We start from the raw sequence: 16,647 nt of genomic DNA, 5'->3' as shown, positions 1-16,647 counted from the left end.
AGAGTTTCATGGTTTCTTTAAATGAAAGTAAGCTAAACATATTTAGATCGTAGGCTTTTAGTCAATAACAAGTACTTTGAGAGAGTTACCATGAGAGCCTATCTTTCTTTTTGAAATACTTTAAATCAGATATTTATTCATTTGTATTGAACTTGACTACAATTTCCTCTACTTTAACATTCAGGCTGCTAAGCTTTGGACATTCAACTGTTGCCATGGTAATCAACACCCAAATAAGAGTTGGAGTGCTTTGATTTTCTTTTTTTTTTTTTATGATCATTATTTTACATGTATTACCACAAAAACACTTAACACCAAGATTAAAAAAAATGAATTAAATATCATTCAGAATGCATCAACATTGATTATTATCAGTTATTCTCGAGCAAAGACACTCAGTGTCTCACAACCTTCATATGTCAGTAATCACAGGGAGGAGGTTGCACGCCAAATGACAGGTTAACAATTTACAGCTGCACAAACACAAAGACAAAAATGTCAAGCATCTTAATATAGTCTGTGAGCTGCAAAAATGTCAAACCTTGCAAAAATGACCCCTAAGAGGTGGATAGCTATCACAAATAAAAAAAAAGATTAAGTTTTAAAAATGACCTGAAAACTGTCATTCATTACTTATAGCTAATTTGTTTCGCATTTGCAACCTGGATGCAATTGCAGTATAGTGTTTGCTTACCAAATGTGGCTACATGTAATGAACTGCCATGTTATTGTAGGTTCGTCTCTTACGCTCAGGTTTTAATAACTTGAACTCCCCAAGAGTAGATGAATATAGCTCCACCTAGTCAAACTGCAACATTAGAATGTAAAAATCACTAAATCAAAAGATAAATATCCCTGTAAAATATTATACTGCTTGGTAAGAAAACCCTATGTGATTTTCTATTTCTGCATTTGATTTTTAAGTGTCACATTTTAACACACTGGTTACCCTTCAGTATCATTTTTCCAGCCTGCAAGGAACTGATCTACATTTACATGTTGCTGGTTGAAAGCTTTATAAAGCCGACCTGTCCTTCCTCGTTTGGAGATGTGGAAGTGTGGTGGAATATTAAGTTAAAATAGTTTCCACTCCTAGCACAGGAGTAGAAATGTCCACCTGAGTTTCACTTTTTTTCTGTTTGGTTAGATTTAGGAAAACATATACAACACGTGGTAGACGTGCATCCAGCTTTTCCTCAATTTTCTGGGTTATACTAAAGTGTCAACAACTGAAATGCTACCCGCAGAAATAAAAACATTTAGCAAATTTCCCTGTACATTGACACGTGATGCTACTGCTACAACGACGCAAAGATCCAAACAAAGTAAATGGTTGTTAAACACATTTGACTTTTTTAAAGTTACAGATTAACAGTATTGCATTGCTGTTTACACTTCTGTTTCTAGGTGCCATTACTGCCACCGGCCCAGTGACCTTATCTTTAACATGCAACTCAAATATGCATGTAAAAGTATGGATGTACATCCTGGAGGCACTAACATTCCCCACTGCCACAAGGCGATCATAAAACACAACGAGATCAACGCTTGTATGATAACAAACAAAATAAAAAAAGACATCCACCCAGCAGAATACAAAGAGACACCAGTTGACGGCATAGCAGCACACTGTGAGCGGATTTTCAGCAGTATCTTTTTTCAAAGCGCGAGCCCCACCACAAGCAGCCAGAGACGAACATCTTCAATCACTCCCTGGGTCATATGCCAGCTGGCAACCAAGAGCTCCGTAACAACTGTATGTTTCCTTTTGTTTCTCCCAGATCCTGTCCTTCAGCAGCGCCTTGAGGCTTCATGACAGCTCGTATTGATCCACTTCACCATCACTCAGTCCTGACGAATGGCTTTAAACTGGCAATAAGTGGGATCATGGAACCCTCTGAAATTCAGCCATCTGACGTGCTACAACAGGCTGGGCCCCAGGAGACTCAGGGAGAGGAATACTGCTAAATGGATTCTCTATTTAAATGCAGAGTCGCATCAGTTCATAACAGGATGCTCTGTGGTGGCAGCTCTTTAGTTTTATCACGGCCGCTTTACACTGTTCGAGTAGCGTTCTCTTATGATGTCTGGGATCAGATGTGTCTCCATCTCTCTTTGTTTAATTCATCCTCTTTCCACCCACTGTGTACGACAATGTGGTGTGTAACATCCACTTAGCAGAACGCTTCTCTCAGTTCAAATTCACCGAGTCTGGATCAGGAACTAAGAAAAATTGGAAGCTGCTAAAAAAGCAGAATGTCAGAACTACACAGAGAGCTTGGGCCCTTTTTTCTTCTTTTTTTTTTGCTACTAAAACACACACACAAACAGAGACTGAGACTGAGACTGACTTAAAAACCAAAAAATTTCAATCTGGGAGACTTTACCTAAATGACAAGGCCGCATCACATCCCCACTGCCACACAAATCCTCAGTATATTGAGTCTGAGGTTATTGGGCATTCATGCTGCATTATTTTATTCGACTGAGAGGTTAATTAAATTAATGTGACAAGGAGATGCCAGACAATGCTGTAAATGTCATTCAACTGCTATTCAGCGCAGAGCATAATAAATTCAGCAAGTGTGAAATGAAAGCCTTGTAAGCAATGAAATGCAAAAAAAGAAAGAACACTGTCTAAAAATTCCTTTAACAAGCAACCTCATTTTGGGAGCTGGGAGCTACACCCACAAACACACACAAACACGAACACACAGGCGTTGATGAGTGTCTGAAGACCTGTTGATATGTGATGTAGATACCGCTGTTTCACATACCACTAATGCCAATATGAGAGAAAATGAAGCCACGAAGTAGTCCTCAGGTGTAAACCTGTCATCGCAACTGTTGCTTGCCTTTTTAACTACCATGGGATTAACATGCCTAACCGTACCTCTGGGAAGGATTCAAAGTGGCTGCAAGCTGACATTTCAACCGCTTCGCATGCGGCATATTGTCAGGGAAGGGGGAGAAAAACTGACTTGTGCAACTCTGATGCAACCGCGGTGGGATAACGGCGGGGGGGAAACGATCGGACTGGGGACTGCAATTGGCCGGCCGCATTAAAGCTCTCTTGGTTCATGCAGTTGCACGCTCTAAAAGTCTCACAGCGACAGAGCAGATGTTCACTTCCAGCCTCACTGGCTGGAGTAGAAGTGGAGACTGCGGACTGGAGCTGCAGTTGTGTGGCTGGTGGACACTGTGCGAGACTGGAGCTGCAATGCGTGTTTTTCTCTAAAGCGCACCTGAAGCGCACACTTGAGAGATTTGTGGACAGTGGGATGAGTAGTGACTGTGAGGACGTATGCGGTATAACTAAAGGATAGAAGTAAATGTGAGACGTGTTCTTGTTGTGTTCGCTGCCAGTTTATACCAGTCTTAGGTTTAAATACTGTAAGACCACTTCACCCCATCGATGGCTATACTTTATCTCCGTCTGTGCAATTGAGCAGCACTAACATTACTTTTTTATGGCAGTCCTCCGTAGCGTATTGCAGTAAAACGCAGGACGGTACCCCCTCAGTCAGTGCTAAAATTGCAAGATGAGCAACCTAACAGTGTGGGGAAACAGCGTGAGTGTTTTGGAATCGGAGCTACAGAAAGTGACACTGAGATTTGAATGGAAGCTTGTGCGCATCTAGCGCGCAAAGCACCACAACTTCTCCCCGGCAGCAACTGCCCAGGCTTCTGCTCTGGGAGCGGGGAATTCTGCATCACAAACACACATAAGACGCCATAAAAAGCTTACCTTTCGGAAGAAACGCCGCTGAAATCACGAAAACACAGACAGAAATAGCGAGAGATCCGCTCCCCGTGATCGCCATGTTGGACACCTGCTTGAGACTGGCGGCGCTAAATCACCTAGAGACGGCCATGGGATGAAAATGTAGACACATGAGAGGCGGAGGGAGGGCGCAGGCAGGGAGCCCGCTATCATATTGGGCTGCGTTGCAATGACATTTTGGCTTGTAAAAAGATACAGAAATATTACAGTGTAACTCGGGAGAGTTTTAAAAATGTAAAGAATGTGTTATTGCCCTCATATAGCCACTATAATGTAATTCCCAATAGAAATATTGAGGGAATATTAGAGTGGTTCCTTTGGAAGTGTAAAATACCATAAAGCCCCGTTAGGTAAATTCACCATCGAGAACCAAAGACTTTATGGGAATATCATTCCCAGTGTAGTTTCTGGGACCTACACTGTTGGTTAGTTAGAGGGTCAACCTGTACTGGACTGGCTGTACTTTGGTTTGATGGCTGAGACAAATACGTCTCAGATAAAAACGACATTTTCTTTACGTTTATTATGCAGTGGTTATGCCATAAGCGGCACCTGTGAGAAAGGTTGCATTATTTCTCCACAACATGATTTTAGGCTTGACTTAAAAGTAGCACAAATCTATGGGAAATTTAAAAATTGAACATAACTGTATTCAAATATCAACAGTGTTGGTGATAAAACACTTTTTTATTTAAATTAATTATCACTAAAGTTTGCTGCAGCTCTGGTTCTCAAGCGATTTTGCTCAAAGCCTACTCAAAGAGCGCCCCCTTTTCTCCAAACTGGGTATTGCATGTTTTAGTTACAGCTTTGGTGACATGCTCCCCAAAATGGGAAAAATTTCATTCAGAATGTAACACAGTAAAAATCCCACATTATGAATGAACTCTTTCAGATTATTATTAAACACAACCTGCAGAACTCTCTCTTGATCTGTCTCTCTGTATTTTATTATAGCTCCTCATGTCTCAACTTATTCTCACCTCAGGTACAGGAGGAGTATCTTATGAGAATCACAGAGCTACAGAGAGCTGTGCATGACAGCGTTGAATCTCATTTCCCTTTTTCATTGTGTCAAAACAGCACAAAGGCTGCTAATTGCACAATCTATTCTCTGAGGCTGCGTGTCAGTCCTCATTCCATGGATGAGTAGATAGCATTTAGAACTTCACTCTAATGCTGCAGCCGTCCCTATCACTACAGATTGAATTCCACACATCAAATTTATTTCAGATGTTATTATCTGTGGCAGCTTGCCAGTTCTGCCTGCCACTCATACAGTGTCTCCACAAGGTGTTTTCTCCTCGCAGCAGTGGCCAGGCTGCTGTATTTCCTGACAGCATAGCACTGGTGGGCATCAGTCTGCAAAGTGCACCAGGTGGAGAAATGCTCACAAAGTTATGATGTCGCTTATCTTTTCATATTTGGAGCTTCTTTTTTTTTTTTCCTTTTCAGATTAGTGGTAATTTGATTTGGCGTCTGCTTGATGGTTCACTTCACTTCTTATGCACCCCAACACCCCACACCCCCAACTTTTGTTTTAACACCCCATCTCTATATCTCCTTCACTCTCTTGCTGTCTCGGTGATTCACTCCACTACTGCTTGGCATTTCCTTTGCTCACGAGAATAAATGGGGTTCCTGGGTCTCTGTGAGAAGAGAAGCCCAACGTTTCTGTCTCCCCGAGCTGGATGAATAATGGATGGGAATAGATCAGATGACTGAACTGCTTCATCTGTATCCTCTGTAGTAATGGCCAGCCATAGATTCTCTGTGTATGTGATTAAGCGTGTGCGATGTGATACAGGAGGGGTTCAGATTTCAAACAGTTAAGTAGCTTATTTTGGAGAACCGGCATATGAGTGCATGCATTGAATGGTGGTGGTGATATTTAATAGGGCAGCCATCAGCATTCTCTATTTAAATTAGTGGAGAGAGTGGTAATAAAAGATTTTCGCCCAGGCCTGTTTTTCAGTTAATGTTTGATTAGAAATGCAATGCTTTTAAATTAAGATTTCTTTTCCCTTTCGGTATGAAATCAATCAAATTAAAGGAAATTGAATTATTTGAGATGGTAATCTATTTAGGCAAACCATTCACCATGAAAATGTTTTTCTCCTGTTGTGAAAGGAAGAATAATTGAATCAGACCCTTGTAAGTGACCGCCAGTGGCTGAGCCAGAACAAGACTTATTGTAATAAAATGTAGATTTTCTCATGCTTGGACCACAAGAGTGAACATGCAGTGGGATGATAAATTCAATTTCCCGCACACACAACATGTACATGGATTCACATGTTTATTGGACACGTAACATAGCAAGACAAGACCGAGCAGAGTGTAATCATGTATGCAGAAACATGTGTTTGGGTCCAATTATCCACTCAAAGTCTCATGCACATGGGGCATTTATAAAGAAGATGAGTATTACAGCAAATTTCAGTCTCTTTTGTTCCCCCCATAGGAAATTATTACAGGAAATGATACTCCAAATATATCACCACAGGTCATCAATTCTTCTTGTCTCTGAGGGACAAAACTTGTTCGCTCAACTGGTTTCCTGCCTCGTATTTGTCACACTTTTGTACATGTAGGATCCACTTGTAAATTACTTTTCTGTGTATTTTCAGAGAGGAAACACTCTTATTTGTTTTGAATACATGTCAAAGATCATTGTGCTTTGATGCAGTTAAGTTGATGATTACCCACTAGTGTAAAATTTCGACATGGAAAACAAATGCAACTCCATAAAAATGCACTCTATTTTTTGTGTCATTAAAAGCTGCCTATTCAAATCTCAGTAATTAATTGCTTGTGGTAATGATCTCCATCATTCTCCCCAACAGAAAACAGGCAAACAATTAATTGTTACACACATACTACACCTTTTTATCAGCCAGTGCATGCACAGGCAATTTTGCATCTGCAGACATACAGCAGGTGATTGTAATAAATCATGAGTCACATGGTTCCTCGCAGAGGTGTAATGGTAATAAATTTGTCTGGGTGTAGTGTATGTCAAGTTGCCTGGATAGGCCTGAGTGTGCCTTTCTTGTCTCAATACAGTATGTGCAGAAGAAAAAATATTGTTTCGGTCCTCCCATTTATATCAGTCTGAACTCTGAGGGACTGCAGGAGCTTGCACTCCGCATTTCTTTTGGCCAATTCAATCCTCTTTTTGAGCTTGAAATGATCTATTAACCCAAGTAGTCCATTAAATCTGTCATATATATAACTAAGGGCACCCTCTTTCCAAATGCAAGTTAATTATATATTGCTGTTAGAATATTTTGTCATGGCGTTTGGGTTTGGTTTTGGGTTTAGTCACGTTTGTCTGCATTTTCCTCTTAGCAGAACCTCGATGTTTCAACCATTGATACATGAGCATTTGGAAAAGCGCTATATAAAACTTATGTATTATTATTTATTATTATTATAATATTTTAGCATTTAACAGTTTTGACTGATTATTCACATCATGCATTAGGAAGCTATTTGAACTCTTTATTTGATGAAGAGTTGCACATTCTGTCTGAAGCACAGCTTTAAAACCGTTTTAAGGTTTTACGTTTCAAAACCAGTTTGTAGTTCCTATTGTCTTTTTTAGGTAATTGAGCTATTAAACTTTTCCACGAAGGCCCTGGCAGCTGTAAAATGAATTCTAGTCGAGACGGTCTAGAAAAGCTTATATTTTACTGAGATGTCTAAAGTCCTTTCACTTTATTGGTTGCAGATTTTAAATTGATTTTTGATTCCTGGCATAGAGCATTCCTGTACAATAGTTTTACCATGATTATGAGTAGCAGACATGCTCATAATCACATTGAAAGATCATTTGATAAATGTACTTTATTGATCCTGAAAGGAAAATTATGTCACTGTAGCATCAACAAAAGATTAAAAAGAGCAATGAAGCCTCTTTATAAGCTTCTGCAAGAAAAAAAAAAAGGAGAAGTCAAGAAAAAAAAAGGGTTTCATGTTTCAGCAGCCGGTGATGTATTGGTTGTTACGCTTTAGTGGAATTATTAGCACAGCTGGAACGCTTGGCTGAAAATACCCACGTACAGTAGACTGAACAGCATAATGCAGATCCAGGATCATTAGCATCAAACTGCCCGTGTCTATTTCTGCTAGCAGCCAAACGACTGTGGCTACCCGCTGTTAATGAAGAATACCATGCCTATAATTTTCCACATTAAAGTCAAACTGATGATATAATACCAGTCATGATATTATATTCATACAGTTATTCAGAAGCCATATGAAACCATGTTTAGTCATCAATGCTTGCCGCAAACTCAAGATCTCAAAAGTCTTATAATGTTTAGAAATGAGGCCACTAACTGCTTAAAAGCAGGAGATGAAAATTTTACCAGATTCGGTCTAATCAGTGTGAGGACTTTACTGCCTCTTAATAACATTAAATCACATGTGGATTTGCACATTAATTTGGTGGAAAAATCCACTAAACAAACCTTGCATCTCCAAAAAACCCAGATAAATGATTTCACACATATGCCTGTTTGTGGCCTACATTTTGGACTCAGTCTGTGAAGGCAAATTGTGCCCTGAAGCAAAACTCAAACAAAGTTCATTTATTCTGTTAAATACTATTCAGATTGGAATAAGCCAATATTTTTCCCAGGCCTGTGCTATGGTTCCAACAATTACCCTCCAAAAACAACACCAAAGACCAACTAAGCTTAAATCAGACCTCAGAAAATCCAATAAAATGCTTTAACCTTCACAGAGCATGTGGCAATCGCCTGTAATCCTGTGAGATACACAAATGAGTTTTTCCAAGACTATGCTTGCGCACATCAAAATGATGATAAGACAATATCTCTAAGAAACATCCAAACACTTAAATGTTTTAAATTGCAAATGGTAAAAGTCTTTCAGTCTTTCTTATTTGGACAGAAACACTTAAAGCAGAAGATTATGCTAAAAACAACATTTATTTTTAAAATAATATTGCTGAGATGTTCCTTTTGTAAGAGAAGAAACAAATTAGATTTGATTTTCTTTACACACATTAACAAAAGGCTTTCAGCTGTATGGATCCAGTCAGCCGGTTTATCTACTCCAGTGGTATTTTCTATAGATTACATTGACTTCCGTCGAAACAATGACTGTTTGACCCCAGATTACAATAGAGCTTTAATCGAACTCTTAGATTCACCGAGAGTCCTCAAGAGGGTCTCACTGCCTCGATTACTGACCAAGGTGATGCACTCGGTGACTGAAAGGTGTTGAAGAGCATGTCTGATAGATTATGATTTCTGCATCTTCTTTTAAGTTTAAAAACTTTTTTTTTTCTTTGTGAATAGGGCTTACATGAGTATAAGCTTTAATTAGATGGTTTAATTAGATAGTCAGTGCCCCGTAAAGTGTTAATTGGGCTTTATAGTGTTCTCATTTGTATGTTAATCTTTATTGTTATGATAATACTACCCTACAATGTCTTGTGCTGTCTGTTAGGCAGAGCATATTCTCACGGAGATAAAATTACAGAATCTTTTTATGTGAAATTCGGTTTAAAATAGGAGGGGGGGTATTTTATCTTAAACTGAAAAGTTTTTCAGTGAAATTCTGGATATAATTTGACTTGTTTTATGCTATTTCAAGCTGCAACACATTGAGTCATTAAGATGAGTTAATGCATTTAAAACATGTTTATAATACGGTATATAAAGTCATGTGAAAAATAAAGTACGCCCTGTAAATTCTATGGATTTATGTATCAGGACATATTAAATCACCTGGTCCTTAAGGTCTAGATGTAAATTAGGTAGATTTAAAAAAAACATTTTAAAAAAAAGGCCAAATGCAGAAGCAGTATGTGAAAAACTAATAACATCCCCATGATTCAACACTAGAACTACCTTTGTTATCAATCATTTGAAGTAATTGTTTTCTGTATGATGTTATTAATGTCTCCTATCATATTGGATTAATTTTGGCTCACTCTCCTTTACAACATTGCTTCAGTTCATTGAATTTTTCAGCATTGCTTCATGCAGAGCTCTATTAAGGTCCCACAATAGAATATCAATTAGGTCGCGGTCTGGACTTTGACTGGACCATTGCACCACCATTCTGTCCTGTTGAATGACCCAGTTTCAGTGAAATTTTAGCTGTCAGACAGATGGCCTCACATTTGACTCTAGAATACTCTGAAATACAGAGGAGTACGTGGTCGACTGTATGATGGCAAGGTGTCCAGGTCCTATTGCTGCAAAACAAGCCCAAATCATAACATCAGCACCACTATGTCTGACAGTTGATATGAGGTGATCATGATGATAATATGATATTCTTCTCTTAGGTCATTGCTGATGTCTTTTCTTCCTTGGCATTGTGTTAACACACCCCTGAAAGCTCCAGATCTGCAAACTGCCGCTTAATGGAGGTGCTCACACTAAATGATGATCCATTATTTGTGTGCTTTTGACAACTTTCTTTTTTACGACGATACAAACACATTTTTTTTACTATGAACATAGCAATATAATGAGAGCTGTAGTCATCCATCCATTTATTTATGTGCCCCTCCATCCATCCATCCCATTTCTCCCGCTTATCTGAAGTATGGTTGCAGAGGCAACAAGTCCAAGAGGGAACTCAGACATCCCATTCTCCAGCAACTCTTTCCATCCCAAGGTGCTGCCTGGCCAGACGGCCACTTCACACTAGGCTGCGGACCGCTCCAGTGCGTGCTTTGATTGAAACGGCCAACAGAACCACATCATCTGCATGGAGCAGAGGTGCAACCCTAAGGCTTCCAAACCACCCATCTCTCCCTGACTACACCTCGAGATCCTGCTCATGAACCTCACAAACAGGATCAGTGACAAGGAGCAGCTCTGGTGGAGTCCGGTGCAGGCCGTAAACAAGGTCAACTTTGTGTCGAGGCTGCAGACACAAGGTTTTTTTGTATACAGGGATCTAAGATCCCACAACAGCAACTTGGTTCTTTGTACTCCCTCAGCACTCCCCTCAGAATAAGCTGAGTGCCACGATTGTAAGCCTTGTCCAAGTCCACAAAATGCATCTCGATTGGATGGTCAAACTCTAAGATATGGTCCTCTGTTCCATGATTTGAACAAAAACTAAATTCCTCCAGCTGAGTCTGGGGTTCAACAATCAGCCAGCGCCTCCTTTTTAACACCCTGGGGAAAACTTCTTCTGCTGTAGATCTGATGCCTTATTACCTTATCTTTATTGTCATATTAAAACAACAGAGCAGTTGACTTAATTTTTCTTAACAATCTCTGTCATTTTCCAAAAGCCAACAAAGAAACAATACAGTTTCAATCATTCATCCTTTAAGGCTGCTGTAATTCAAATCTTAAATCAGTTCTCTGCAAAAGACACAGCTCGTCAAGCAACAGTCTTAGCATCACAGATTACTTTTCCTCCCCTGTGGTTAAAAAGTTCCATTATTTATTGAATGAATGGGAACTACAGTATGAGAGTCTTTATGAAAACAGACAGGATTTCATCAGGTGTGAAAAGCAGTGTTTCAGCCAGGCTTAATTGGGTCTCATTTTTATTTCTCCCTTTAATTCCTTCAGCATAAAGAGATCATTAGGAAAGTCTCACAGAGTTGAATGAAACTTCTTGGATTCTCGCAGTTTCAAATTTACCAAAACTAATCAGTATCAAAAATTTTAATTTGTTCATTTCTTCGTTCTTTACATAAAGTGGAGCAGCAGAATTGAAGTCAACTTACAATCACAGTTGATGCCTACAAATATTATATTGTTTGTATTAGATTTATCACACTTCAGTATATCATCATGAAATTCAATATTTAAAATCTTTATATACCAGAGAAACTCTGATCAAATGTCAGTTAGTTTTGATGTAAACTACGGACAATGAATGTCTCCATGTCGCTCCGCCATTTTAAAACTACGGGATTTGTAGAAGGACATGTCATCAGCTTCGCATTTTCCGTTTCCAATGTTGCTGATGACATGTCCTTCTACAAATCCCGTAGTTTTAAAATGGCGGAGCAACATGGAGACATTCATTGGAGTGTAACACTCTTATGTACATTCGTATGCTGAATATAAAGAATATAAGAACACTGCACTTTTGTTATGGAGGTAATTAATAACGATTGGGGTAATACTTGTGAATGATAAGACTCAAATTTGTTAATAGACAACGTGAAATATTACACATTATGGCTTTAACAATTTATAAAATGTTGTATTAAATATTTCATTTGCAGCCAGTTCATTTCTTGAATTTTCTCCAGCGGTCAGACTAGATATCATATTGGTTTGGACTATGGCTTAAATTAGTGTACATAAAGACCAGGGTTCCAATGCAGGCTTGAAAAGTCTGGATTTTTTTCTTTCTATTTTTTTTTCAGTAGAAGTCTAGAAAAGTGTGAAAAAGAGAATGGAGAAAAACATTTTCCCTATTTTGTTATCTGTAGGATGAAAAAAATATTTCTAAAGATAAATTGATCAAATAAGCAGTTGCTGTTGCACAGCTTATATAACATATAACTCTTGATTTATATACTGTTCCAAAGCCTTGAGTTTGGCATTTTAGCCATTGTTATCTTGGTTTTTTAGACTGACCATTATGTGTTTCTGATTGACAACCTTACGGACACCTGTGGTGCTTATATGGTTGTAAGGGCACATGGAAGATGTTAGTACTCAGGGGTCAATAATGGTACAAAATATCACACAATATATCAAGATATTTTAGCGTAGAAAAGTCTAGAATTTTGAAAAAGTACATGTGTAGAAACCCTGGAGGCCATGATGACAGACTTTTGATGCATCAGTGGTGAATTGTATAATACAGTTTCAAAATTTGATTACAGCCGAAAGAACCCACTAGGCTGTCTAATAGGCTTGTAACTAAATTCAACTGCTTGTCCAATGGCTCATGTATACCTGTTCTATGTTGACTATAATCATCTACCTTGATTCTATGTAAATGCAGGCTCTGATTAGGATGCAACAGTACTGAAACATTACTTTGTTGCACCATGAAAAGCTGCAAAAAGAAACTATGAGCTCCAGCCCTTTATTCTCTGGGATTTTAAAGAAGAGTCTGCAGATTACATTTCCGAAGGTTAAAATCACGACTCTGTCGCACAAAACTTTTAAACCCATTTGATTTCATATGATCTAATTTGTTGAATGTCTAGTGAGTATTTCATTTGGTTGATTATGTACCACTGAGTAATTACTTGACTAAAATAGAAGGCTAAATTCCTCATTAAAAAAAAAATGTTATTCTAGCTTATCAAAGCACCGATTAAGCTATTTCACTTTTCAAATGAAAATTTCTCTATATTCCTCAGAAATGACATACAATATCTTGTTCACCATTTCTGTGCGAATGTCAAACCTCTGGATTTCTCAGAAAAGCTCAAATTCATTGAATTCAAGGAGACATGTCTTCAGTTAAAATAAATTATTTTCCAACACCGTTCATGGTCTGGCTCAATAGTGGGGAGCGTGGCTCTTAAATAAAATACCTTCATCCATTCGCACTGTAGCTACTCAAATCCACACACCACAGAAGATTTGAGTCAAATCAAATCAGATTTATTTATATAGCAAATTTAAAGCAGCCACAGCTGAACAAAGTGCTGAACACAACGTACAATCACAAGAGTAAAATCAAAACAAATAAGCAGTGACAGATTTAAAGCATGAAAACACAAAAAGGAGAACACAAAGCAAAACCTTGTTAGAAAAAAAGAAAAGTAATTAATTAAGGAGTCAAATTTAAAAACCGTCGAAATATCAAAAGCATTGAATGCAGTTGAAAGACAAGGCGAACAAATATGCCTTGAACTGTGCTTTAAAAACGTCAATAGAGAGGGCACATTTAATTAGCAATGGAAGGCTGTACCACAGCTGTTGCTGCAAAAAGAGGATCGCTTTTATTAACCTACCTCTCTGTTGGGGAACTGCTAAAAGCAGTTGTTCAGGAGATCTAAGAGGTCTGGAGTAAGAGTTAGGGCAGAAGAGTTCAGAAGTATACCCAAGCTCTAAAAACATACAAAAAAAATTAAATCCATTCTGTATTTAACAGGTAGCCAGTGGAGAGGTGGTCGAACAGTTAGGAGTCAGCTGTTAAACTTTGAAGCAGCTGCAGACAGGCTAAAAGGGACCTGCCGCAGGCAATCACTATAGACTGTGATAACTGTCCTTAAGTCAGGAGCAGAAAGGATGGATTTTAGTAAATAAAATTAAAATAAAACTTTACCTCTATAGAATTATAGACTGAAAATCAGTGGTCCTAAGAGACTCAGTAAACCTTTTGAGGAGTTAGAGGGCCCAAAAATAACCACCTCAGACGTACTATTGTTTAACTGAAGCCAATTAGCAATCCAGAATTTCACCTCTTTGAGACAGTTTTGTGACCTGAGTGGACTCCTGAGTATTTAAGGGCAGGTAGATTTGTGTATCATCTGTGTGCCAGTGGAATGAGATATTGTACTTGCAAATTATATAGCCCAAGGGAAGCATATAGCTACAGTGTGATTAAAAGTGGTCCGAAAATGGGTCCTTGAGGATTTCCACAAGTGCCTGGGGCTCTTAACAGAAGAAGTCCTGTCAGTTAAGTAAGAGGTAAACCACCAGGGGACAGTGCCGACCTGGTCTTTAAGATGATTCAGAGAAATACGTGGTCAACTGTATCAAAAGTTGCACTAAGTTCCAAAAGTATTAAAATGGCACAATTATAGTACCACTGTCTAAAAACAAAAGCAGGTCGCTCGAGCTATGATGAGCTCTGAAGTTGGACTGAACATTTTTCAGAAGTTAATGCTCTCTGAATGAGACAGAGTCTGTGTATCGACTTTTTTTTTTTTTTTCCTTTCAAAAATTTGTACAGAAATGGTGCTTGGAAAATCTAGTTGGATCTGTAGTTAGTCAGATCCAGTTGGGCTTTTCATTGAGAGGTTGGATTATTAGATTCTTGAAACAGAATGAGCCTGCTACCTATACTGCTAATTTTTCCCACACAATTTTTAAAAACATTGGAACATTGTCCTGGGGACAGCTAGTGGATTTTATGAATTTAGAATTGCAGAACAAGAAAAAACTATGGGGAGAGGAAAATGTTGAAGAAGTCTCAGGACAGGCAGCAAGACTGATAATACGTGTAACAGTATGAAAAAGTACTTTAGGACAATGAATTATTTTTGGGATATGATGGAGGCAAAGTAATTGGCTCCTGCAACTTTAACAGCCTGCTGATAGTTTGTCAGGCAGCTTCTAAATCTTTGGAAGCAAAATAGAAAGAAATATGAGGTAATCAAATGTAGGATCTGCTGCTGCTTCTATGTGTAAAGCCCCAAAGAGGGAAAAAATGTTAGAAGAATAGACACAGACTTATTGATAGTTGTCTCTGCATATAGGTAGAGCCCTGCTGTCTTGTGTGTCATTCAGCCTGCAGAGCAGTACCCAGAGGAAGGTAACACATACAATAAGCAAAGTCGATCCGCTTCATTTATAGACAGTGAAATGAGTCAGTTGTCTTGGTTGCACTCTTGATGTACCAAAATAAAACAACAGGGAATCAACAGGGGAAGAGTGTTGTATTGTATACTGTTTGTTGTGAGTACCCTCAAAAGACTATGGCTTCATTTTCATATATATGTATCAGGATATATTACAGCCCAGTATCACAAGATAGCATATTACATTGAAGGTACGTTTGTCCACCTGTCCAATGCATTGTAGGCTCAGTGGTTAGAGTGGGTCATCCAATAACCGGATGTTTGGCAGTTCAATCCCCACTCTCGCCACTCAAAAAGATTGGTGAAACTGACAGCTGGAGGGGTGTCAGTCCACCTCCTTGTCACAGCTGAGATTTCCTTGAGCCAGGCACTGCACCCCCATGTTTCCCAGGTGCTGTGAATGGCCGCCCGCTGCTCCAGTGTACAGCATCTGTCTCTATGAGTGTGTGACCCTGTGCGTGTGTGTCAACAGTTGCCAACCTGGATGGGTTAAAAGCAGAGGAAAGATTTTGTGTGTATGACTGTATGCATGACAATAAATCTGATCTTAATCTAACAAACTTTTTGAGATGGTAATTTAACCCATGGCTGTTGTTTTCTGTTGGGCAACATTCACGTGAAATAAAGGAAAATGGAGCACATGAGTAGAAAAACCTGTGTGCTGCAAACATGTAGATCATTGAGAATGTCTATGTGTTTTGTAATATTTAGCATAACCATGTACATTAATTCCAGCCCTAACAATATAACACTGAATCAAAACTTAATCTGCATCTATACCACAGGACCACAGTAAGGAACCATTTTTTAGCGTTTAATGTGAGAGTACAACTGTCTGCATTGCATTTTGCAGGAGATCAGGTTGAACTTTTCACTGTGGTGTGTCACAACAAGTTACTACTGGAAAATCCCACCTTCTCATTATCACCCAGAGTGCAATGAACCAGACAGCAAATGACCGTAAATTAAAATAGGCCACATAAGAAATGAAATACATTATAAACTGCCAGTGCAGTTGGTTTCATTAACACACATTGGCTTATTCAAATCACAAGCAGGGGAGAGGGATAGTTTCTGTTTACACAGTGACCTTAATTATCAAAGTACTTCATTAGCAACATGCACTGTCCTGGTATGTTGGCCTCAAAATGTTGTAATGTCTGCAAAAATAAAAACGGAGAACACACTAATTAGTCCTTATAAAATGGTGCTCACACATTTTCAGCCTTCCCAAGCCTCACTAATTTACCCATAATTCCCTTGTATCTTGAAAAAAAAATAGTATCATCTAATACAAAATGAAAGCGTGAGTGATAAAAAAGTACTCATTACACATTTGTTTCAAAAAGTTTGA

At 38.6% G+C, this 16,647-nt stretch overlaps 1 protein-coding gene across 3 annotated transcripts in view; it reads right to left on the bottom strand.

The window, feature by feature from the left end:
* cadm1b (cell adhesion molecule 1b) overlaps positions 1–3,889 on the bottom strand; it is a 153,024-nt gene extending 149,135 nt beyond the window's left edge. For 2 of the 3 annotated variants that reach the window (XM_075473218.1, XM_075473217.1), the window contains exon 1: positions 3,749–3,889. In XM_075473218.1, coding sequence (XP_075329333.1) covers positions 3,749–3,824 — 76 coding nt within the window. In that variant the 5' untranslated portion in view covers positions 3,825–3,889. The remainder of the gene's footprint in view (positions 1–3,748) is intronic. The other variant, XM_075473216.1, reaches the window with a different exon arrangement.
* Between the last annotated feature and the right edge of the window lie 12,758 nt (positions 3,890–16,647).

Source organism: Odontesthes bonariensis, chromosome 9 (assembly GCF_027942865.1).
Source record: "Odontesthes bonariensis isolate fOdoBon6 chromosome 9, fOdoBon6.hap1, whole genome shotgun sequence".
Classification (NCBI taxonomy): domain Eukaryota; kingdom Metazoa; phylum Chordata; class Actinopteri; order Atheriniformes; family Atherinopsidae; genus Odontesthes; species Odontesthes bonariensis.
The sequence above is the reverse complement of the archived record's forward strand: the minus strand, read 5'-3'. Positions and strand labels throughout refer to the sequence as shown.